The sequence below is a fragment of the Tiliqua scincoides genome, chromosome 3 (assembly GCF_035046505.1).
Source record: "Tiliqua scincoides isolate rTilSci1 chromosome 3, rTilSci1.hap2, whole genome shotgun sequence".
NCBI classification, from domain to species: Eukaryota; Metazoa; Chordata; class Lepidosauria; order Squamata; family Scincidae; genus Tiliqua; species Tiliqua scincoides.
In genome coordinates, this window is record NC_089823.1 from 34,857,632 (window position 1) to 34,881,816 (window position 24,185).

The following is a 24,185-nucleotide window of genomic DNA, read 5'->3' on the forward strand; positions in this document are numbered from 1 at the left end:
GTGTTTCTGTGTGAATAATTTGACAGTAGTGTGCTACTGAAGAACTAGATTTGATGCTAGACTGCATCTACCAACATTTTGCTAAAAGCAGCCATAGCGGAGGCCTGATTTGGACATGCGGCTAAGGGAAAAGAATCTTCTTCCATGACCTCTTGAACCACAGCCCGTATCCACGTGACTGCACTGAAGCTGCATGCAGCTCCAGAGAGGAAAGTGTGCAGGCACAATACAACCTCTCTCTCTCTCCTTTCCCCATTACAGCTAACAGCGGCTTCGGGTGAGTGAGTGATTTTAAGTTGGGGAAGTCACCCCTCCCCCAGCACAATGACCCCTTTTTAAATTAAACACATACTCCAACTGCAGCTGCTTTTAGCAAAATTTCAGGAGATGGGTTAGGTGTTCTACTCACCGAAAGTGCATTCATCCAATTTTCATCAGTTCCCCATTCCCTTCACCTTCGAAGAGCTTTCTGCTCACACAACTCTGGATACAACCCGTAGTTCTCAAAAGCAAGCTCCAAAACTAACTTTTATTTACAATATTGGGTTTGTGTAATAATAGAGAAAACAGATACTGGCAATAAGGGGTGGAAATCGGTTTTATTGATCAGTGTTCAATATAAGATGGAAACCTGCCCCCTGCACTTGGAAAAGGCAACTGCCTAACCCTAAGCAACAAAGATCTACCTCTGTCGTGGACTGAGTGAATTCCACCTGCGTAGACCCACTCCCTTGCCTGAGAGGTCCTCAGTGGAAGTTGCTGCCAGGCAACTGCCTGCAAGGGAAAAATCTGCCTCCCCGGGTCTCTTGCCCAAGGGACTTCCATGGGAAGTGCTGTCTTGTTCTACTAACAGATACTCTAGAGCAGGGGTGTCCAAACATTTTGGCAGGAGGGCCACATCATCTCTCTGACACTGTGTTGGGGGCCGGGGGGGGGAGAATTAATTTACATTTCAAATTTGAATAAATTTACATAAATGAATTTATTAGAGATGGTACTTATATGAATGAATTAAAGTCTTAGAGTAGCTCAAGGCCTCTAAAAGGCCTTGCACAATGCAAGGCCTGCCTTTACTTCTCTGCCGCTGCTGCATCACAGTTGTGAAACAGCAAGTAGTGGAGGGAGCCCTTGTCCCACAGCTCAGATGAGAAGTCAAACAGTCATCCTCATACTGAGAGCAGTTGCATTGGGCCAGCATGGGCTCCAGCAGGTCTCCAGAGGCTCATTGGAGACTGGGGGCTCCCCAAGGGCCTGATTGGGAGCCCCTGAGGGCCGCAAGTGGCCCCCAGGCCGGGGTTTGGGCACCCCTGCTCTAGAGCAGTGTTTCTCAAACTATGAGTTGGGACCCACTAGGTGGGTCACAAACCAATTTCAGGTGGGTCCCCATTCATTGCAATATTTTATTTTTAATATAGACTTGATACTACCATTCTGTGTGACTGCATTTGGGAACATGTTACAGATCTGTACTTTTAACAGGCTACTATGTATGTGCTTTTAACAATGACAGTAAATGGGACTTACTCCTAGATAAGTGTGGGTAGGATTGCAGCCCAGGATTGTGAAAAATTTTCCTGCTTGATGATGTCACTTCCAGTCATGACATCACTTCTGGTGGGTCTCAACAGATTCTCATTCTAAAAAGTGGGTCCTGGTGCTTAACGTGTGAGAACCACTGCTCTAGAGTCTAGAGGGGGAGGAATCGGGATGAGGGAAATCTCTGGGGAAGGGCTTCCGTTGGGGGAGAGTGTTGGTGGAGGAGGGAAAAACCATGTGAGTGGGATATGCTCTGTGTGCCTGGGGTGGGGGAGCAACATATCGCCCCCTGCTTAAGTAATCAACTGGGCTTGGGCCATGCCTGATGAAGCCTCCACAGCCATGGTTGCACAAGGTTATATTCTCTGGGAGATTTGTCAGTGTACTGAAGTTTGCTCAGGAAATCAGTGGTGCGCTTCAAATAGCTACAAGTACTGGTAGCTTGAGACCTGAGAATTGAGTCCTTATAGCAAGATACCCCTCGTTTGCCAGTGCTCAAAGCAATGGGCTGCTCAGAGTAAATGTGGTGTATGCAGTCTCTCTTGTTGGCATCCTTCAGTCTCGGAAGACTATGGTGTCACGCTCTGAATGGTGGTTCTGGAACAGAGTGTCCTCTCCAGTGCGCGAAGCCTGGGTAAAGTAGGTATGGAGGATAGGCTGTTACCCACGCAGCAAATCCCCCCTCTCCACGTTGCTGAAATGGTCCAATGGAAAGGCAGAGGCCAATACGGTTGGTTCCAGCGGCGTCGCAGGAGTTGCCAGAACGTGACTGTGTTCAGCCATGAACTGCCTCAGGGACTCCGGCTCCGGATTTTGCCTTGAGGTTGACTCCTGAAGCCTTTTCCATAACTGGATGTAGCCACAAGGCAGTGGAGGTTTGGGATCAGAGTTTTCCTTCTCTCAGATGAGCTGCCTTCCCAGGCTGACGAGTCCCATCTACCCGGTGGCTGTTTAGTTGCCTCTTACGACAAGTACAGCCAAACTGAGGGCCTATTTTTATCCCCAGCCCCCAGGGGAATGTATGCAGTAATCCTTGCATAAATGACTCTTCATGATACAAATGACTTCTCTGTGTGTATTTATATTATTTTTATATTCACAGGAAATAGCCCGTTACCTCCGCCCTGGCACACTCCGTGCTAGATATGGTAAGAACAAGATCCAGAATGCTGTTCACTGCACTGATCTTCCAGAGGATGGTCTTTTGGAGGTGAGGCTGGATATTAGGTTATAAGTTAAAAAAAAAAAAGTGACGGTAGTAAATTTATTTTGCAAAAGTAAATTTATTTTGATTAGAATCTGATGATACATGTGAAGAGTGGTTTTTTTTGTTTTGATTTAAGTACATGTTTGCTGTCACCTAGGAACATCTAAGAAATGCTAGTTGAAATTGGCACCTTATACATTTCACCTGTACAACTTTTTGCTGTAATTTTATTGGACAGACAACAGTGAATTGAAACCAGTTGAAAGGAATTCTGAATTCTGACTACTAGCATGCCTGGGGGAGGATCGGGGGGGGAGTGCCCCATGCGGCACCCTGCAGGGCATGACACTATGACCTTTCCACCCTGCCACCATTTTTTTCTTTTTTCAGGCCCATTTTTTGCCCTTTATTTAGGCTTTAGCAGGCCTTTTAAGGGCCAGGGAGGCTGCCTACAGCTTCCCCAGCCCCCCGAAGGCCTTCTAAGACCTTCAGAATGCAAAAAACCCAGCAATTTTGGTTTTCCATGTAAACCAGAAATGTCATTTTTCAGACGGGGGTGGCATTTTGCAGTCCTGTACCCCCAGGTGGCACTGAGGCCAGGTTTGCAATTGATTCTGACAGTATCCAAAGATCTTTTCTAGCAACAATTTTGTTACCAGACTACTACTTAATATGTGCTAGAGCTTCAAAGTAAATTATTTCTTGGTTGACACCATCAGTATCTATTTGTGTGATTATTTTGGGGTGTGTTGGCCACTTTTCCCCCATTCGTCCAAGTTTTGCTTTGCATGTAACTGAGGGGTTGTCTGGATAAGTCATCCTAAGTGAAACTATGTTTTGGTGCTGAACTGTAAACCTTTCTTATGTGGGTAGAGTGATGGCAGTCAACCACTTGCAGACAACCTGTTCCTTTGCTTTACATTCTTTTAATAATGTAGGCCAATTGTGGTGTTGCCTTTCTGAAGTTAATTCAGCTGTAGATTTAGCTTTAATGCCAACAGAACGCTTTAAGTGCTGCTTACTTCTCATTTAGCGGTTGGCACTCACCCAGCACTGGCAACCGATGTCTTATCAGTGTCACATTAATAATGTACTGAAGCACTGAATACTGTCTTGGGAGTTCCCTGGCAAGCAGTGTATTATTTGAAACCCTTTGCCACAATGCATCTTCAGGACTCTCCACCTACCTCAAGATTCTGGCAATATAGTGAAGGCCATTGATGAATTCTTGCAGGGTTGTTATGGACTGTTCTGTCATTGCAAAATGAAGGGGTATTGGTTTCAACAATAAAATGCTCGTGTTACTTCTACCCTAGTAAAAATGGGTTGCTGGTTGCCTCAGGGAATTACTGCAGCCACACATCTCCTTGCCTTCCTCTCTTCCCCAGTAATAACCATTAGTGCAGGATTTATGGTGGAATTTCACAGCATTTTGAGTCTCCTTATCCCAACAAGTGGCGGCCAGTCAAGTGGGACTGGGTTGGGAAACTTGTATTGTAATGATGTGGCTCCAGTAATTTGAAGACAGTGGGCCCAATCCTATCTAACTTGCCAGCTCTGGTTCAGCCACAGTGAAGCTCTGAGGTAAGGGAATAAATATTCCCATACCTTGAGGAGGCCTCTGTGACTGCCTCCTCACCACGGGATGCAGTGCACATCCCATTGGTATGGCTGCACTGGCACTACAAAACTGGATAGGATTGGGCCCAGTGTTATTTATCTTACTCAGAAGTAAGCCCATTGTGTTCTGTAAGACTTGGGCTGTAATCCTATCTTATTCACCTGAAACAAACACCTCTACCCATAATATTTAGTTTCTACCTTGGTTGGATAGTCCTAAAGCTACCATACAGCTCATCTCTTTTATGCGAGACATAATGAATTCTCGAACATATGTGTCGTATGTAAGAGGAAGCAATATTATATTTCAGTTAAGCTAGTTCTATTGGAAAACATACACTGCTAACCAAATTCAAGAAACTTTAGAAGAGTTAATGATCCAACTAGGTACAAAAACTAGATAGTCAATATCATCAACTGTTAATCTTTGGGAGGTACTGTACAGGATAATTTATTGGAGATTTAGAATGTTTCCACATAAGTACCTTCTTTACTTTACATAAAGTTATAGCTGTTGTACTAGGGCCACTGAAGTAGCCCCTGACAGTGTGCATTTATTCACAAGCAAGTTCCCCTTCAATTTCTTCCCAGTAATTGGGTTTAGGATTGCAGTCGGAGTACTTCACCCTTTATATGTATATTGTGAATTGATTGAAAGCACAATCTCATGCATATCTGCTCAGAAGTAAACCCCATTGAGTTCAATGGAACCTACTCCCAGGTGTGTATAGGATCAGACTTATACACACTTACCTGGGAGTACGTTCCATCAAACTCGGGAGGGGGGGCGGAAGCTTACTTGGAGTACAGATGCATAGAGTTCCTCTAAAACTGAACTAAGGAATATGTCACAGGAGAAATATCTGGCAAATGGAAATATTGATGTTAACCACTATACTTAAGAGATGTTCCATGTAAAGTTTTCACCCTTTATTGAAGATTTTAAGATTGGGATGTGAGTGGGATTTGAAGATTGCATAAAATGGCTATTTTAGTAGGTATTAAATATATTGAGATATTTAAATATAAATACAGTGATAATTTTTTTGTAGCAATTAAATCAAGAAGTGCCTCCAGATTGAGGCATTCATTCTGCCCTAATTCAGATGTCACTGCAGGCATGGTGGCCACCAGAAATCTGCACCATTGTTGGTGTGGTTCCTAGCCTTGCAGTCTTCCTGCCTCTAATTAGGAAAGTCGATTTGGACATTATCAAATGTCAGTGCAGGGCAAAGGAGGCAAAGGTGTGTGTGACTTTCAGTACCCCCAACCCCATTAGCGTAGAGACCAATCCGCAGATAAAAAATCTGTGGATAAATAGGCTGCACCTGTATATGTACCTATGTAGTACAGACCTATCCCAGGGGTGGATTTTCACAACATTAAAAAAAAAATTTTAGTTGGCAACCTTCAGTCTCGAAAGACTATGGTATCGCACTTTGAATGGTGGTTCTGGAACAGCGTCTAGTGTGGCTGAAAAGGCCGATTCGGGAGTGACAATCCCTTCCACACCAGGAGCAAGTGCAGTCTGTCCCTGGTCTGTCTCCCTGGCTATGGGCCTTTCTTCTTTGCCTCTTTGCCTCAGTCTGTTGGCCAAGTGTCTCTTCAAACTGGGAAAGGCCATGCTGCACAGCCTGCCTCCAAGCGGGCCACTCAGAGGCCAGGGTTTCCCACTTGTTGAGGTCCACTCCTAAGGCCTTCAGATCCCTCTTGCAGATGTCCTTGTATCGCAGCTGTGGTCTACCTGTAGGGCGCTTTCCCTGCACAAGTTCTCCATAGAGGAGATCCTTTGGGATCTGGCCATTGCCCATTCTCACGACATGGCCAAGCCAACTCAGGCGTCTCTATTTCAGCAGTGTATACACACTGGGGATTCCAGCTCGTTCCAGGACTGTGTTGTTAGGAACTTTGTCCTGCCAGGTGATGCCGAGGATGCGTCGGATGCAACGCATGTGGAAAGAGTTCAGTTTCCTCTCCTGTTGTGAGCAAAGAGTCCATGACTCGCTGCAGTACAGAAGTGTACTCAGGACGCAAGCTCTGTAGACCTGAATTGTGGTATGTTCTGTCAGCTTCTTGTTGGACCAGACTCTCTTTGTGAGTCTGGAAAATGCGGTAGCTGCTTTACCGATGCGTTTGTTTAGCTCGGTATCCAGAGAAAGAGTGTTGGAGATTGTTGAGCCAAGGTACACAAAGTCATGGACAACCTCCAGTTCATGCGCAGAGATTGTGATGCAGGGAGGTGAGTCCACATCCTGAACCATGACCTGTGTTTTCTTAAGGCTGATCGTCAGTCCAAAAACTTGGCAGGCCTTGCTAAAACGATCCATGAGCTGCTGGAGATCTTTGGCAGAGTGGGGAAGTGACAGCTGCATTGTCAGCAAAGAGGAAGTCACGCAGACATTTCAGCTGGACTTTGGACTTTGCTCTCAGTCTGGAGAGGTTGAGGAGCTTTCCGTCTGATCTGGTCCGGAGATAGATGCCTTCTGTTGCAGTTCCAAAGGCATGCTTCAGCAGGACAGCAAAGAAAATCCCAAACAAGGTTGGCGCAAGAACACAGCCCTGTTTCACTCCGCTTCGGATGTCAAAGGGGTCTGATGTGGATCCATCAAAGACAACAGTGCCCTTCATGTCCTTGTGGAAAGACCTGATGATGCTGAAGAACCTGGGTGGACATCCGATCTTGGGGAGAATCTTGAAGAGGCCATTCCTGCTGACCAGGTCGAAAGCCTTCGTGAGATCTATGAAGGCTATGAAGAGTGGCTGTCGTTCCCTGCATTTCTTCTGCAGTTGTCTAAGGGGACTGGTTGGACCTGTTGTTGTCTAAGTTGTTGTCTAAGTTGTCTAAGTTGTCTGGTGGACCTGTTGGCTCGGAATCCACACTTTGATTCTGGATAGACGCTCTCTGCAAGTACCTGGAGCCTCTTTAGTGCAACCCAGGCAAACAGCTTTCCTACAACACTAAGGAGAGAGATGCCGCGGTAGTTGTTGCAGTCACCCCTGTCTCCTTTGTTCTTGTACAGCGTGATGATGTTTGCATCCCTCATGTCTTGAGGTACTCCACCTTCTCTCCAGCAGAGACAAAGGATTTCATGCAGCTCAGTGACGATGATCTCTTTGCAGCACTTTAGGACTTCAGCAGGGATGCTGTCTTTTCCAGGTGCCTTGCCAAAGGCAAGGGAGTCCAGGGCCATGTGAAGTTCTTCTAGGGTTGGTTCACTGTCAAGCTCCTCCAGCACAGGCAGGCACTCAATGTTGTTCAGTGCTTCTTCGGTGACTACATTTTCTCTGGAATATAGCTCAGAGTAGTGCTGCACCCAGCGTTCCATCTGCTGCGCCCAATCCTGGATGACCTCACCTGCAGCAGACTTCAGAGGGGCAATTTTCTTCTGCGTTGGACCTAGGGCCTGCTTGATACCATCATGCATCCCCTTGATGTTGCCTGTGTCAGCTGCTATCTGTATCTAGGAACAGAGCTGGAGCCAGTAGTCGTAAGCACATCACCTGGCAGTCTGCTGGACTTTGCTGTGAGCAGCTCCGAGGACCTGCAGGTTGCGCTCACTGGGACAGGTCTTGCATGCTGCTTGAGCTCTCCTCTTTTCTTCAATGACTGGTGTCAACTCCTCAGAGTGGGCTTCAAACCAGTCTGCTGCCTTGTTGGTCTTCTTGCCGAATATGGACAAGGCGGTGTTGTAAACGGTGTTCTTGAAATGTTCCCATCTGTTGGATGCGTTTGCGTTGGCCGGGCCTGGAAGAGATTCCTCAAGTGCTAGTGCAAATTCCTCCACTTTTCTCTGATCCCGGGTCTTGCTGGTATCAATACAAGGTCTTCCTTTCTTTTATCTTCTGTGTGATACAGTCGCTTTGTTTGCAGTTTCACTCTGCTGCACACCAGGGAGTGGTCAGTGTCGCACACAGCACACTGATAACTGCATGTGATCTTGATGCTGGGAAGGCTGGAGCGTCTGGTGAGAATCAGGTTGAGCTGGTGCCAGTGCTTTGGTTGTGGGTGTCTCCAAGAGACTCTATGTTGGGGCTTCATGTTAAGAACATAAAAACAGCCCCACTGGATCAGGCCATAGGCCCATCTAGTCCAGCTTCCTGTATCTCACAGCTGCCCACCAAATGCCCCAGGGAGCACACCAGATAACAAGAGACCTCATCCTGGTGCCCTCCCTTGCATCTGGCATTCTGACATAGCCCATTTCTAAAATTAGGAGGTTGCACATACACATCATGGCTTGTAACCCATAATGGATTTTTCCTCCAGAAACTTGTCCAATCCCCTTTTAAAGGCGTCCAGGCCAGATGCCATTACCACATCCTGTGGCAAGGAGTTCCACAGACCAACCACACACTGAGTAAAGAAATATTTTCTTTTGTCTGTCCTAACCCGCCCAACACTCAATTTTAGTGGATGTCCCCTGGTTCTGGTATTATGTGAGACTGTAAAGAGCATCTCCCTATCTGTCCATCCCCTGCATAATTTTGTATGTCTCAATCATGTCCCCCCTCAGCCGCCTCTTTTCTAGGCTGAAGAGGCCCAAACGCCATAGCCTGTTGCTGACACAGAGACTGTGATCACAGCAAAACTCTAGCAGGCGTTGGCCATTTTCGTTCATCTTCCCAGTGCCGAACTGACCTAAGCAAGTGGGCCACGAACTGTTATCAGCACCAACTCTAGCATTGAAATCGCCGAGGATGAATAATGGCTCTTTTACGGGGATCTTCTTGATAGTGGTGGCCAGGTCATCGTAGAATTTGTCTTTGGCTTCTGCTGGAGATAACAGAGTCGGTGCATAAGCACTGATGAGAGTGACAGGTCCTGCTGATGCCTGGAGCTGCAGGGACAAAATTATTTCACTTCCCACAGTAGGTGGGATGATGGATTCCAGCAGGATATTTCTGACCGCAAAGCCAACGCCATGTTCCCTGGTTTCGTTTGGTGGTTTTCCCTGCCAGAAAAATGAGAAATTTCTCTCCTTGACAGATCCTGAATCCGGCAGCCTCATCTCTTGAAGGGCGACAATGTCGATCTGCAATCTGTTCAGCTCCATGTTGATGACAGCTGTTTTGCGTGCGTTGTCTATTTCTTGCAGGTCATCAGAGAAGCCAGGTGTCATTGTCCTTACATTTCAGGTGCCCAGCTTTAGGGCAGGAGTTTTCTGTTTTCTGTTGCATGGTGCAGAGTTGTTGATCCGCTTGTCGGTTTTCTCCCTAAACCCCACTCACCCCGTGAGGTTAACGGACTGTGGTGAGGCAACACCTTACTGGCTGGGGACTGCCCAGCTTAAGGCGGGCAGTAGCTGCCCAATGAGATGCAATGATCTCTCCCACCGTTGGAAGCAGCCCCTCGCATCACGCTCTACGCCAATCGAGCGAAGACTTATAACTGGTAAACTGCTGCTTCCCGTGTTGTGCCGATGCCGTATGGCGAAGTTGGAGTGTCCTCTGCAGTGCGCGAAGCCTGGGTAAAGAAGGTATGGAGGATAGGCTGTTACCCACGCAGCAAATCCCCCCTCTCCACATCGCTGGAATGGTCCAATGGAAAGGCAGAAGCCAATACAGTTGGTTCCAGCGGCGTCACAGGAGTTGCCAGAGTGTGACTGTGTACAGCCGTGAACTGCCTCGGTGACTCCGGCTCCGGATTTTGCCTTGAGGTTGACTCCTGAAGCCTTTTCCACAACTGGATGTAGCCACAAGGCAGTGGAGGTTTGAGGTCAGAGTTTCCTTCTCTTAGATGAGCTGCCTTCCCAGGCTGACGAGTCCCATCTACCCGGTGGCTGTTTGGTCACCTGTTACGACAGGTACAGCCAAACTGAGGGCCTGTTCTTATCCCCAGCCCCCAGGGGATGATGCAGGAGTGGAGGGGCAGAAAGGGAGATTGTGGGGGATAGAGGATTGCAGGGCGAGAGAGGAGGGTTGTGGGTAGCGGAGGACTGCAGGGGGATAGAGGGGGGTTGAGGGTAATGGAGGATTGCAGAGGGAGAGAGGGGATGAGGGTAAGGGAGGATTGCAGGGGGAGGGAGGAGAGGGGGGATTGTGGGTAATGGGGGATTGCAGAGGGAGAGAAGGAATGAGGGTAATGGAGGATTGCAGAGGGAGGAGAGAGGGGGGATATATTGGAGTGCTTTCAAACAGAACTGTGGTGGCTCCATTGCAGAGTGGTCCATATACAATATAGCTGTGTCCTGTGATCCAACCAATATCAGCCACACATCTGAAAACATCCCCTTGCTTGTAATCAAATACATGCTGCAAAAGTGAATGGTAAGGCAGGTTATGGTGGGTTTACATAGATTTTTCAGGTGGTGAATTTTGAGTTGTCTGACATTCTGTTGCAGTTAGTAAATGCACCCTGTGAGAGGAAGAAGAGGTTCAGCAACCACAAATTTCAGCCACCCTGATTGACAGTTTTACAATCACACCATGTGTGGAAACAGTTAGGCAATCACTGACCACAGAAAAATTGCAGGGGTTTTGCTCAATGTCACTCCTATACAGACCACAGTCATTTCAGGGAACTGTTTTACTTCCCCTGAACAGCAGTAAATGTATGCAAGGGTCACAGATATGGGACCTGCTGAAGTTAAATTTAACCAACCGCATAAATGGGCATACTGGTAATAATGACTGTCTACTTAAATTAATTTGAAAGAGACTGGCATCCCAAACCTAAATACTTGCACCAACATCTCTGTCTGCAGTGCCAGTGAAGCTATATGTTTTGTCTATTTTATCCATATTGTTTTTGGGTCAGGAGATCTTGGGATCCGTTTCTGTTTTATATGGCCCTCCCACATGTTCAGTGTGAAAGCACTGAATCTGGCATCTAGTACAAACGTTCCTTCTGAGAACTTCAACTTACATTCTATTTTAATTTTTAAAAATCAAGTTTTTAGCTCTTGATGATTGCAGAGAGAAAAAAAACTGGATACATGTGGGTTATAGTTGAAATGGATATAATTGGACTGGATATAATAAATAAATAAAAATAAAACTTTATTTTTATCCCGCCCTTCTCCCTAACGGGACCCAGGGCGGCTAACAACATATTAAAAAACAATAGAATTTAAAAAACATTAATACAAACAGATAAAAACATTTAAAAACACACTACAGGGCCATAAAAACAGTAGTCAGATTAAAAGAGTAAAAGAGCAGATCACCGAGGAATCAAGCCTGTAAAACTAAAAGATGTATAAAAAGTTAAGAAGGCCAGAAATCAGAAGGCTTGTTTAAACAACAGTGTTTTCAGGCCTCGCCGAAAGCTCTCAAGAGAGGGAGCCATTCTCAAGTCAAGGGGAAGGGAGTTCCATAATGTTGGTGCCAATATAGTTGGTCTGAACACTGTCCCATCAGATTCTGAACATTAATTCAGAATGACAACTTGCAGGCAACTTGCAGGCTACCATGTACTCTAATGTTGCAGTCCTAATACTCACTAAGGATCCAATCCTAAGCTTTGTGCACCGGCTCCCTGCCGGTGCTGACTGTCACAAATGTGCTATAAGGCATGTTTGCAGGCCCTAGCACCAGTGTTAGCTCAGCACTGGCCGGTGCTGGGCTAGTGCTGGTGGAGCACTGGAGCGCTGCCACTCGGCAGTCACGCAGACTGATGAGCAGTGGAGAGGTAGGTGGGGGCGTGGGAGGAGGCAGGGAGGAGGTATTCCTGGGAGGTGGAAGGAGGGAGGGAGCGGGGGGGGGGAGGGAGGCCGGACTGGTGCAGCCTTGCTCCACTGGATCCAGAGCCTCCGTGTTGACATGGAAGCTCTTGAGTCTACACCTTCGCCTTCGAGTTGCTGTAGAATCAAGTAGCCCCACTGTGGGGCTACTCAGTTTACCTGGGGGAAGGGAATGAAAGTTTCCCTTCTCCTGAGGAGGTGGTGGCGGCTGAATGGAGCGTGTCAGATGCGGCAGCAGCCATTTTTGGCACCGTTGCAGACCTGCATGTCAGGCAGTTCAGGATTGGGATGCTCGTGAATCTCTCCGAGGTCAATGGGACTTAATTCTCAGTATGAATAGAGATTGCTGCCTCAGTGTTCCTTGTGAAGATACCTAAAAAGGTGTTCTCACGAAAGGGGAAAAAAACAACTTTAGAACTCTGAAGTTAAAATGTGAAGTTTGATTCAAAAACTTATCTGTATACTTCGGTAAAAAATACTTTTGGAAATAAAGGTAGGGGAGGGAAAGGAAAAGGGTATCATCATTATGAACTCAGTAAAGTATTACTGGGATAACTAAAATAACTTTGGTCAAGTTAAGCAGTTGAATTAATTTTTAATTTTTAAATTGCCATTAGAATATTGGTTACCCACTTTTGGAAGAGGAGAAAGGTACTATATGATAAATAATGGAAGAATAAGGGCCAACCTGGCCCTTTATAACCTGTATTTAAAAAAATACATTTATATAATATAGGGCACAATCCTAATCAGGTCTACTCAGAAGTAAGTTCTATTTTGTTCAATGGGTCTTACTCTTAGGAAAGTGTGGTTGGGATTGCAGCCTTAGTCAGACAGAGGAGACACCTCTGTGTTGTTTTTGCTGCTTGGTTTGGCTCCGGTGGTGAGCGAGAGGGGACGCTTACATAGCCCATTGCGGAGCCATCAATACTTTGACCTCCCTCTAGCTATGCCACTGGGACAGAGGAGGTAGCTGCCTTTTTCTTTTAAAAGTTCATTGTAACTCATAGTTTGACCCTGAACTCTTGACTTTTTTTTCTGTAAATGACTTCACCAAGCACAGTGAAGTTAATAAGTAACCCTCACATGACTGATTGGAGCCAGGTAGTCGAGAGAGGAATTTAAAATGCCATTGGCCATAACATGAATAAGCCCATTTTCATTCATAAAATGTAAAGTACTGCGATATTTCTGTTGCTTTAGGGAAGAGTAAGTGTTAGCATGCCAGTTGCAAAATCCTCTTCACCTAATTGAATCGAAGGCTATAATTGTACATCAGAAAATGTCAGTGCCTGTAATAACATTTTTGAGCCATTCCTTCCTGTGATTTTTGAGGCATTTAATTGAATTCTGAGCTCAGTGCAGTCTCTTACAGCCCAATCCTAACCTGCCCTGGAGAAGGTGGGCTGGCTGGCCTGCCCTGCATCCAGAGCAGGACTGGGGCTGAAAGTAGCTCAGCCCAGGGCAAGGGGAATCGCTTCCCCTTTCTCCATGTTGTGCTGCAGCAGCCCCTATGGGGCTACTCGGATCTCCGCCACCTCTTGAGGAACATGGGGAAAGGGAAGTGATTCCCCTTGCCCTGGGCTGAGCCTCAAGAGGTGGCAGAGATCCAAGCAGCCCAGAGCTGCTCTGGGATGCCCGGGACCGGGGCTAGGATCCGGCATAAGTGCAGGATCCTGAACCCACATCCCACTCACTCACCATCTGTTCACAGGTCCGCCCGCTACCCATCCTCCCCCCACCCCGAAATGCCTCCTCCCTGCCCTCCCCATGCCCTCCCACGCCCCCTGCACTGCTCTGACAGCTGGTGTGGGCTTCCCTGTCTGCCAGCCCAACAGGGCTTGGACTGGCCTCCCTGCTGTCCCAGTGGTGGGAAAGTGCTTTCTGTTATTCCCATCATAATTGGGCTCTCTTAGCTTGATAATTGGGTTCTCTTATATCTTGAAAACCTGAGAAAGATTTGCACATTTTCTCTTCTGTCATTTGCAGCTAATGAATTTCTATGTGAGACCAAATTGCTTATTTCTGACTGTCATCTGCTTACTGAAGTCACTTTCACTTAATGATGTCACTTCTGGCCCTTGTAGGCACCATGAATGCTAACTTCAGCTCTCTGTATGAAACAAGTTTGACATCCCTGTCCTAGAAGGGATGGGGTAACTCAGAGTACTCTTTAGGCTTTAATTTTTGTCAGAAAGTCAACAGTATATATTTCTGCAAACTCTTCTAAAGAGAAGACTTGTATGATTGGAGTTTAAATTATTCATGTCCCAGGGTATGAATGAAAGTCGAAAAGCTGTGATTCTTGTAAGGGCAATAGTTGTAGCAAGTAATCAGCGAGGTTGGATTTCATGGTTTGCTAGAAAAACATAAATGAAATGGAAAACTACTTAAAGAAATTTCCATGTTAAAAAAAATCATGGTGGAACTAAAATAATCTTATATAGTTTCACAGGGTGGGTGATACCATTAGGGTGCCTTCAGCAAGACCATACATACAGCGTTATTTTTTTCATCCTACCTGCTCCAACTGCTCTGTGACAGATGAAGTGTGGTTCAAACATTTTGCTACATAACTATCTAAGTTTTTGTTGGAGTGAGGAGTGGCAGGGTGTCTCCAACATATATGGAAGGAGAACGAAGTTTGCTATCCCTGAACTAGCAGTTGAAACTGTTGCTATTTTGGCACAGCTGTTGTGGCACAAGGACAGATAGTTGTAATATACTTACGTTGATCGTGTAGGCCGACGCTGGTGGGAGAGAGAGCAGTGTGTGCTCTTGAATATTTGGGTTCCATGCCAAAAGCTCTGCAGTAGATATGACTCAGCTACATTTAAGAGGAAGCAAGGTTTTGAAAAACTGAACGCCCTACATGGGGCAATGCTTGGACATCTGCCAGCGAATTATCTGCTGCAGATCTGAGTAGCCCCATTGGGCAGGCCGAAGTGTTACCCAGGGTAAGGGGGAGAATATCCCTTTACTCCAAGGAGACCTCCAGCAAGCCCCCAGTCGGTGCTGGATAAAGCAGAGGCCCTGCGGCCCCACTGCACTGGTGCTAATCAGGATTGGGATGTTAAAGAAGTGGCCCAGCAAAGAGCGTAGTGTCATTTTCTAACTGTTTTACAGTTTGCTGAAATATATAAGAGGGATCTGGCAGAATCATTGTGAAGCTTAGAGTCTAGAAGCTTGGGGGGTATGTTCATTTTCATATTATTGGTCCGGTAACCTTGCATGATGAACTGATGCCGTCTGCACCTCATCTTATTCTGGGTCACTAATGGTCCCTGATTAATGCCATATATTTGGGGGATGCTTGAGGATTAGAGGGGCACTGGAAAGAAATGTGAAAGGGCAGTGATGCCAAAACAAATGAATTAATACCCCCCTGTATTGAAATGGAAAATGCTGCTTATTGGCATCTCTGCTGTAGAGCAACCTAGTATTGGCCTGCTCAGCACTTGATGTTCTTTATGTTGTCACACTTGCATTTCCAAGGAGGAATGCCCCACCCCATTCATGGGGTTATAATGTTCTGGAGGTGCTTTGTTTTCGGCAGGTTATAAGCTGGTTCAGTGATGAGTGCAGTTGTTAAATTTCTGCTAAGTACTGAATGTGTAGTTTTTACAGCTCACCATGAAGAAACATATGCTTTGCTCTCTCACAGGAACTTCTTGTTCTTGTCTGGTATTTACTTTCAATTTAGAAGAAGTAATTTAGAATAAAAGCATGCTCAGTTGCATTTGGCACACCATACAGTGCCAGGGCATAAGAAGTTTGCAAAGGAGAGGGTGTGTGGCCCAGTGCCCACTCCATTATAGTTCACCTCCCTAAATATCAGAAGTATACAAGTGGATTGAGATGATGTATTTTACTCAACCTGTCAGGCCTTCAGGGGCCCATGCTAAGAGGAAGTGGAGAGGGGAGGAAAAGTGGCTGTGTACTGTGTTGAGTTCATTACCATTTTAAATGTCACAACCTGATGCACAGGAGTTGTGAACTTCCAAGGGATTAAATGGTGTAGTTCAGGGGTGCTCACACTTTTTTGGCTCAAGAGCTACTTTGAAACCTAGCAAGGCCCGGAGATCTACCAGAGTTTTTTTTACAATGTTCGCACCATCATAACATATAACATTTATGTGTACAATGTATGTTGGTGTACCTTGAGCCCCACTGAGTATAACAGGACTTACTCCTGAGTAGACATGCCTAGGATTAGGCTGTGAGGCTGCAATCCTAGCCACACTTACCTGGGAGTAAGCTCCATTGAGTACAATGGGCCTTACTCCCGGCGTTTCCTCCCAGAGGCACCTGAAGGGGGGGGGGGTCGGCACTCCGCGATCTACTCATTTTGCCTCGCGATCTACCGGTAGATCGCGATCCACCTATTGAGCACCCCTGGTGTAGTTAAAAGTAGTGCTTGAATGGAGATGTTTTACTCTTTAGAATTCTGTTGGGTGCAGCCCCAACCTCTGGACACCTGCCAAATGGGCTGCTGCTTTCCCTCCATCTGCACCAACACAAGCCAGTCCACTGAAATTTGTGATGACCTGGTGTTAGCTATGTGGCTCTTCTGTTCACTGTGCTTCGCACTTACTCTTTTCTCTCTGTTCATTTTTAGTGAAGAGACATGTGGTCATAGGTGGGATGGGGGAAATCTCTAGCAGCTTCCCTCCATATTTATATAGATATTTTTATAGTGTCATCTATGTGTAGAACAGGCAAGATGTTTTCTGAATGAAAACTAGACTAAGATGTTGCATGCTCGTCTTTGTAGTGTTTATTCATCTGCAGTCCTCTCTGTGTTGCCTGTACAACTCTGTAAAAGATGTTGTAATCTATGTAAAAGATGGCATAATCTAATCATAATAAAATCATGGACAGCACCAGCTATAGATGATTGATTTTCCTTAGAAGTAAATTTGCAGAATTACAGAATGCAAACTTCTTAAAACATAAGCATGTTTAAACAATTTTGATTTTTCCCCTTTGTACCAAACTTTATGCTATAATTTGATATTGGAAACTGTAAAGCGGGTAAATGGATAACTCTGTAAAGCATCAAACTGCTAAAAACAGACACTTTCTTTGCCCAGCACTCACTTGTGTCACCTTCTGAACAAAGGTCTCTTACAGTGTTACATATTAACTTTCAACCTACCATGCAACCAGCCTTTAAGCAGTTTGGAATTTAACTCTTATTTTCTCAGGACAGTCTGGGTTGTAAAATAGTTGATGGGAGAACTGATCATCAAAGGCAGGACTGACCCTTTTTTCACAGGCTCTTCCTTGCTGCATTCCCTCCCTTGGTAGCATTTAAATAATTACTTAAAGGGGCCATTGTTTCTCCCAGTCATATGGTGATTTTGCAACACTGCTTTTCATTAGGGGCCCATACCAAGTGACATAATCCCATGTAAGATGCTTTAAATTTTCACTGAAAAGGGAAAGCATTTTGAACTCCATCCAGTAAAGGCTATAGACAATGGGCAAAATCTCCTATGTCAGTTCCAATTAATTTTTGAAAGATATTCCTGTTGTATTGTATTTGTTTTTTAGATTTTTTTTTTTAATTTGTAAAATTATCTTGGCCTGCAGAACTGCTAGATAACCTAATTCCTATTTATTGCTTTGTTCTCTTACTGTTAGCTCTTGCTCCTTCTGTTGATTTCTGCTGTTTTGTTTTATTTTTGTGAGCAACTTTGAAGTATTTGAATTGGCAAAAATCAGACATACAGTCAATTCTCATAATCCTAGCAGATAGTGAATTTGCAGATGACGAACCAGTGATCCTATAGGATCAATGAGGTTAGGTACAATGGGCACCCTGGGTATCTTTCAGGTACCTTTCCTGCCATCAGAAGAATCCAGCAGAGACCCTACAGGAAGCCAGTAGAGTGCAGCAGGAAGTAACAAAATATTTTTGAATACTGTAGAGACCTTCTGGAGGCTGCAAGGACAGACAGAAGCTTCCACTGGCCATTTTAAAGGGGTCCATGATGGTCACAAGCGCCATCCTGTAGGTCCCTGCAGGCTGTGGAAGAGCTCTGCATAACAGATGACCAGAACAGAGCAGTGAACAATGAAAGTAGCAAGTCTACCCTTTGTGGATAAGTGAATTCACAGACAGCAAATTTGCATATAAAGAGAACTGACAGTATGATTAAGGATAATAGTGTAGCCATATTTATGTTCATAAGAAAATGTTTGTTAATGCAGGAAATTTCTTTCTTTGCACTTTATCAAATTGTGCCATAGTCGGAGCATGTAGTACTGAAAACCCTCTTCTTCACAAGCTATACAAAACAGAGTTTTTAAAAATTTGGAAAGTATTGGTTTGATTTATTCTTGCAAATGAAAGCCTCCTGGATATTCTGTCTGAACACCCAAACCTCCATGACTGACACAGACTTCATGCAACACATGAGATGCATTTGAGCAGTTCCTGAACTCTTGTTAGAATCCTATCCCTCTGTTTCTGTTTTATAGTAAATTTCTTCCCCTTATGGCTGCAAAGATGAACTTAAATGAACTTAAACAAAGAAAAACAAATCTTTTCCTAAATGCTGAAAGTAATTCTCTTTAATCCTTATAATAGCTCCATATTATAATCCCTATATTACACATGATGTCTTGAGCATGGCTAGTCTAAGACCATCTAGTTACATTTCCAACTTAGCTGAGACTTGATCTGACTTCCAGTTCAGATCTTATGTTTTTAACCACTATGCTGTACCAGCATAACTCCCATCTTCTATTAAGGTACTCCCCATAAAATGCTTAGTCTTCATATTTTCTGGGTTAAAAAATCCAAAAGGAAATAACTTCAAATGAAGCATGGCCATGTTAGGAGGCTCACTCCACAAATGGTGATGGAACACCAACCTAAAAACCAAGATTAGAATTTTTATAATTGTATACAATTGGTTCCACCCCATTTGTCCATATTTGAACCAAAGGTGTCTGATGTTTGATCTTGTCGAGAAAGAAGCAATTTGGAATGGGTGGGTGAATTTGTTTATTTATAGAATCATAGAGAAACCCACAGGGTCATCTAGACCAACCCCCTGCCTGTAGCAGGAAATCCTTCTAGATTTTCTCCAGCAGGTGCCTTCCAAACCTCTGTTTGCAATCTGTTCCATTGCCAAATTCTGACTGTCAAGAATTTTTTCCTGATGTTCAGCCAAATCTCCTCCCTTACTGTCTGTATCCATTGAATCTAGTTCTACCCCCAGAGGCAGCTGAGAAAAAATTTGTTCCAGCCCTTCAGGTATTTTGAAGAGTGCTATCATATCCCTGTTGAAGTGGAAAAGAATCAGGATACACTGTCTTGTTGTTTTGAGTGCTCCCAAAGACATCTGGTGGACTGCTGTGATTTAAGGAAGATGGACTATATGGGACCTTGGCCTGATCTAGCAGGGCTCTTCTTATGTTCATTAAAAAGTGCTGTTCTAGATTGGCTTCAACATCTGCTCCCTATTTGAATTTTGCACAGGAGTTTTCACTCTTGGGGAGAACTGCAAACAGTGAAATTTCCCCACTTCAGTATCAACATCACTCAGTAATGCTTCCTGGATTAATCCCCTACTTCCCTAAAACAGTGTTTCCACTTCTCCCAAGTGTTTGCTTTGCTTTGAATCCCTCATCCAACCTCTCACTGCTTTCAGGGCACACAGTGTTCAAAAGATCATTCTCTATACAAATGGTACAGTCAGGACTTTTGTAATAGCTTTTATCATGGGTTGCACAAGTATGTAAACTCCCTAGGTGATTAGGACTGCAATCCCTGTACACACACATGTGAGAGTAAGCCCTGTTGAACTCAGTGAAATGTCTGAGAAGTCATGCACCGATTGCACTCTTGAAGGTGGAAAGTATGGAAGTGACACTAATGCACATTCTGCTGTGAAATGCCAATCAAGTAGCTCTGTGAACTTGTGTTTGTATTACAAGGTTTGAGAACAAACAGGACATGGGCTGTGATCTGTGGAATTTCCAGATTTCAGCTTATTTATTACAGAATTACCTTCCTAGAATTTGGCCTTTTAATACTGTATTCCTAATTGTCAAGCAGGACCTATTTTGCTTTTCCCCCTAGAGCAGGAATTCTTGAACTGGGGGAGGGGGCTTGTCTGTGAACCAGGTGCATACAAATTGTGTATATGTGTTTATGTGTGTGTGTGTTTCTGAGAAGGGGAATCTTAAGCTTTCCTGAGATTCTCAAAGGGGTCTGTCACAAACATCACCCTTGGGGTAGGGAAGGACCAGGGGAGATTCCCAAGCCAAGCAGGATTTAACCCTCCTCCAATCTTACACCATCCTCCACAAACCCCCAAGAGCAATGTTTTTTTAATTAGCTTACTCCAAGCCCAAGGTCCTATTAACATACAATTCCTTGGTCAATAATTGCACCCAATTTTTCATGTAAAATATTTTTATTTTAAGGGAGTTTCAATTGCTCCAAAAGACATAGTTACATGCATTACAGTAGCTAAAAGCAAGAAACTAAAAAGAGGCTAAAATTACCACCATGCAGGTCTCAGCATTTTCAGTATAAAAGATGTTAACCCTCAGCTCTCTTCCTCCTGCTGTGTGTGTATTTTCAGGCACCCAAGCCCACGATTTATTCTCTAAATTACTGATGCACTACACCTGGGCAGCAAACACCCAACTTAATCCATCTTAAAGGGAAAGGCACTTGCCCCACCCCGTGACAGGATCTGTGACCCAACCAAGGTAAAGAACCACTGCCCTGGGGGAGCTATTTGGAGGTATAGGGACTCTACTAATGGGGAACCATTTGGGAGCAAGTCAGCACAGAAGTTGCACATTTAGAGCTATAGGCTTATAGTTAGGTAATCTTTCAAAATGTAGAAAGAGGCTATCAGAATCCATAGTATAAGACTGGAAATTCTCTACTGAATTCAGTTTCATGTTCTAGTCTTCTGTCAGGTGGGTCATACTAAGCAGGACTGGCTGATCAGCACTGGAAAAATTCCAGGACCAAATCCAACTCGCCCTTCAATGCTGAAGTACTTTCTCTGCCCAATGGAAGATTGACAAGTGCCAGATTCCATCAACTTTGAACTTCCATCTCCAGAATTGACCCAGGCTGGGATTGAGATCATTTGGACCCACTCTTAGCTATACTCTGAGGTTTCTGGAGGAAAGGCAGAAACATTGTGTGGACTACTGGTTGGCCATATGCAATTTTTATCACTGTAGTGGCTGACCAAATCAGTTCTTACTGCTTGAGATTATAGTTATGGAGTCAGTCCTCCTTCCTGCCTTGTATGTGTTAATTCTTTAAAAGGTTTGTGTGCTCACTGGCAGCTAAGTTGCTTCAAGTAGTCGTATGTTGAAATGAAAAACTGATAATTTTGTGCATTTTTAAATCCTCCTTATTTTGGTCTTTGGGGTTCCTTAGCATGTTTGTGATGCTTCGGACAGTGCAATTAAGAAATCAGCTTTAAAGCTAGAATGCGGTGTTAGCCATACTTCTTTTCCAGAGGAATCCTGCTGGTTGGAGGTTTGTAAATTGTGCCACTGTCCTCTCTGCAACTATCCTGTCCAAACATAATGTTTGTATGTAACTCACTCTTAGGATTTATTTGTAAGCCCACAACACCCATAAGCCATACAGAGATTACTGAGAGATGACTTGTAAACTGGGCATCTTTGAATGAGCTGGAAGTATATAAATGTGACAATTCTATGAATGATTTAATACTGTGGTCTTCAATTTTTGCAGTTGTGGGACTGACTTGTAACCCCAACCCACATTATGGGGAACCACTTTTAATTTTTTACCACATATATCTATGGTTGAGTTGAATTCTTATCCACATTGTCATGTGTTTCCGTGTCTCCTACTCTACATCATTAGCTGTTGCTGGTGGGATATAGAAATATGATTGTATTCAGATGCAGGATGTGTTGTCCTGCACATTATGGGGCAAGAAGGGAATACTTAGAGCAGGGGTGCCCAAACCCTGGCCCTGAGGCCACCTGGGGCCACTTGCAGACCCTAAGGACTCCCAATCTGGCCCACGGGGAGCCCCCAGACTCCAATGAGCCTCACTTGCTGGAGCCCAGGCTGGCCTGATGCAACTGCTCTCAGCATGACAGCCAACTGTTTGACCTCTTGCATGTGCTGTGGGATGAGGGCTCCCCCCACTGCTTGCTGTTTCATGCCTGTGATGCGGCAGTGAAGGAAAGGCCGGCCTTGCTTTGTGCAAGGCCTTGAGCTATTGCAAAACCTTCATTCATTCATACAAGTTCCATCTCTAATATATTCATTTATGTAAATTTATTCAAATTTGAAATGTAAATTAATTCTTTTTTCCTGCCCTCCCCCCCACCCAGTGTCAGAGAGATGATGTGGCCCTCCTCCCAAGAAGTTTGGACACCCCTGACTTAGAGTGAGGGTGTAATTTTTGCAGGCATAATATAGCAGGCTGCCAGCAGTCTTTCAGATAAGGATTGGCATTTGAACTGATACAACTCCCATAAGCATAGCCCTAAAATCTGAAGAACTGTATTTTGGGGAAATATGGGAACAGGTTTTGATCAAACAAAGCTAGTCAGATCTTTTTCACATTTAAGTGCACAAAGGCAACTGCAACAAGTCTTAAACTTAGTCACCCTGTCAACAGCATGCAACTAAAGTCATAGCAACTTGTTTTCAATAAAAGTTCTGTGGTGATATTTATATACTATGTAAGTCATTGATGAGAAGCTTTCATTTTGAATCTTTCACAAGTGGGTAGAGTTTTGGGAAACTTCTTGCTTCTGTAGAATGCTAATGACCAAGAATTCTAGTTCCTTAACAGTGCAATCCTATGCATGTCTACTGAGACCCACTGTGGTCAATAGGTCTTACTCCCAGAAAAGAGTGTATAAGATTACAGCCTAAATGCCAGCAATTAAACCTAATTCCCCAGAGATAATTTGTAGACTTTTGAGATGTCTCTCCCTCACAGTGTGAAGAGGCAGAGTTCATCTGAAGTAGCACGTTTCTTCTGGCTCTGCTTCACAGGTTAGAGACCTTTAACAAGAACATTCCTTAACAAGAACAATAGGGGAGGGAAGACTGCCATCTTAGCTAGGGTAGCTAGTCTGTGGCAGCCAGTTGATACTCTTCTTCCACTGCAGGGAACCATTGACTGAGTTGTCAATTCCATGCAGTATACACTCCATAGGCTAACATCCATCATCATCATACCCATCCTTTGAGCTTTCTTCAAGGGAAACCCCTTGAGAAACCTGTTCAGGTGAGATTACCAGAAAAATGACTTCACTACTGATGCAACCTCATAGTGAGACTTGATTGAGATGCAGTTGTACCCTGGAATTGTAGGAGAAATTGCTGGAGAGGTTTTCACTGCAATATAGTCTGGCCTAAAGCAGGGGCCTGAGACCATCATCCCCAGCAGTCCTAGTAGATTCATGGCTTCTGAATGTTGATCTGTCAATTCTTCTGAAATCAGAGCTTGAGATTTTGCTTCTCTGTCAGGAACATTAGGTCCCTGTAAGTGATTTTGAGGTAATGAGGGAGCAGTGGAAGGGAAAATGGCTTAGAAGGATGATAAACCTCTCCTGCCAACTGTTGATTCTGTCCCCTTCTCCCCCCCCCCCCCATGGACTTGCTTCTAGTTTAAGAGCCTAGCAGGTGACAAATAAGATTTTTAAATGGTGGCATTTGCAGAATAAAGGTTAAGAATGCATTCTTTCCCACTAGTCTTACAAGAAAAAAAAACAGGTTGGAACTCCATGTTGTTCTTGAAGCATATTGTTGTCTTAATATAAAGCAAAATTACAGATAAGTCTATAGCTGATATTGGTATCAGACTGAATCAGGCACAGCATACAAGATTATGAGGGTTTCTCCCCCCACTCCCTGATAGCCTGCACCTGATTAAGAATATGGTTCAAAAGCCAAACAGCTGGTTGGTTCAGTCTGCCACCCAACAATACCTAACCATGTTGATTCTACAAGAAAGAAAAATGGAGCAAGGGTAGTTACCCCTGCTCCATTTTTCTTCCTTGAAGAATCAACATGATTATTTAGGTGCAGGCCTGGATTATAATGGGCTAACAGCCAACCAGTCCTCCCAGGTTTCCAAGCAAACTTGCCCTTGCAA

General features: G+C 44.6%; 1 protein-coding gene across 1 annotated transcript in view; it reads left to right on the forward strand.

Annotated features, from left to right (window-relative positions):
- Positions 1-24,185, forward strand: part of NME7 (NME/NM23 family member 7) — a 104,451-nt gene that overhangs the window by 79,359 nt on the left and 907 nt on the right. Inside the window, exon 11 of the mRNA XM_066620338.1 lies at positions 2,639-2,746. Within this exon, the coding sequence (XP_066476435.1) occupies positions 2,639-2,746 (108 nt within the window). The remainder of the gene's footprint in view (positions 1-2,638; positions 2,747-24,185) is intronic.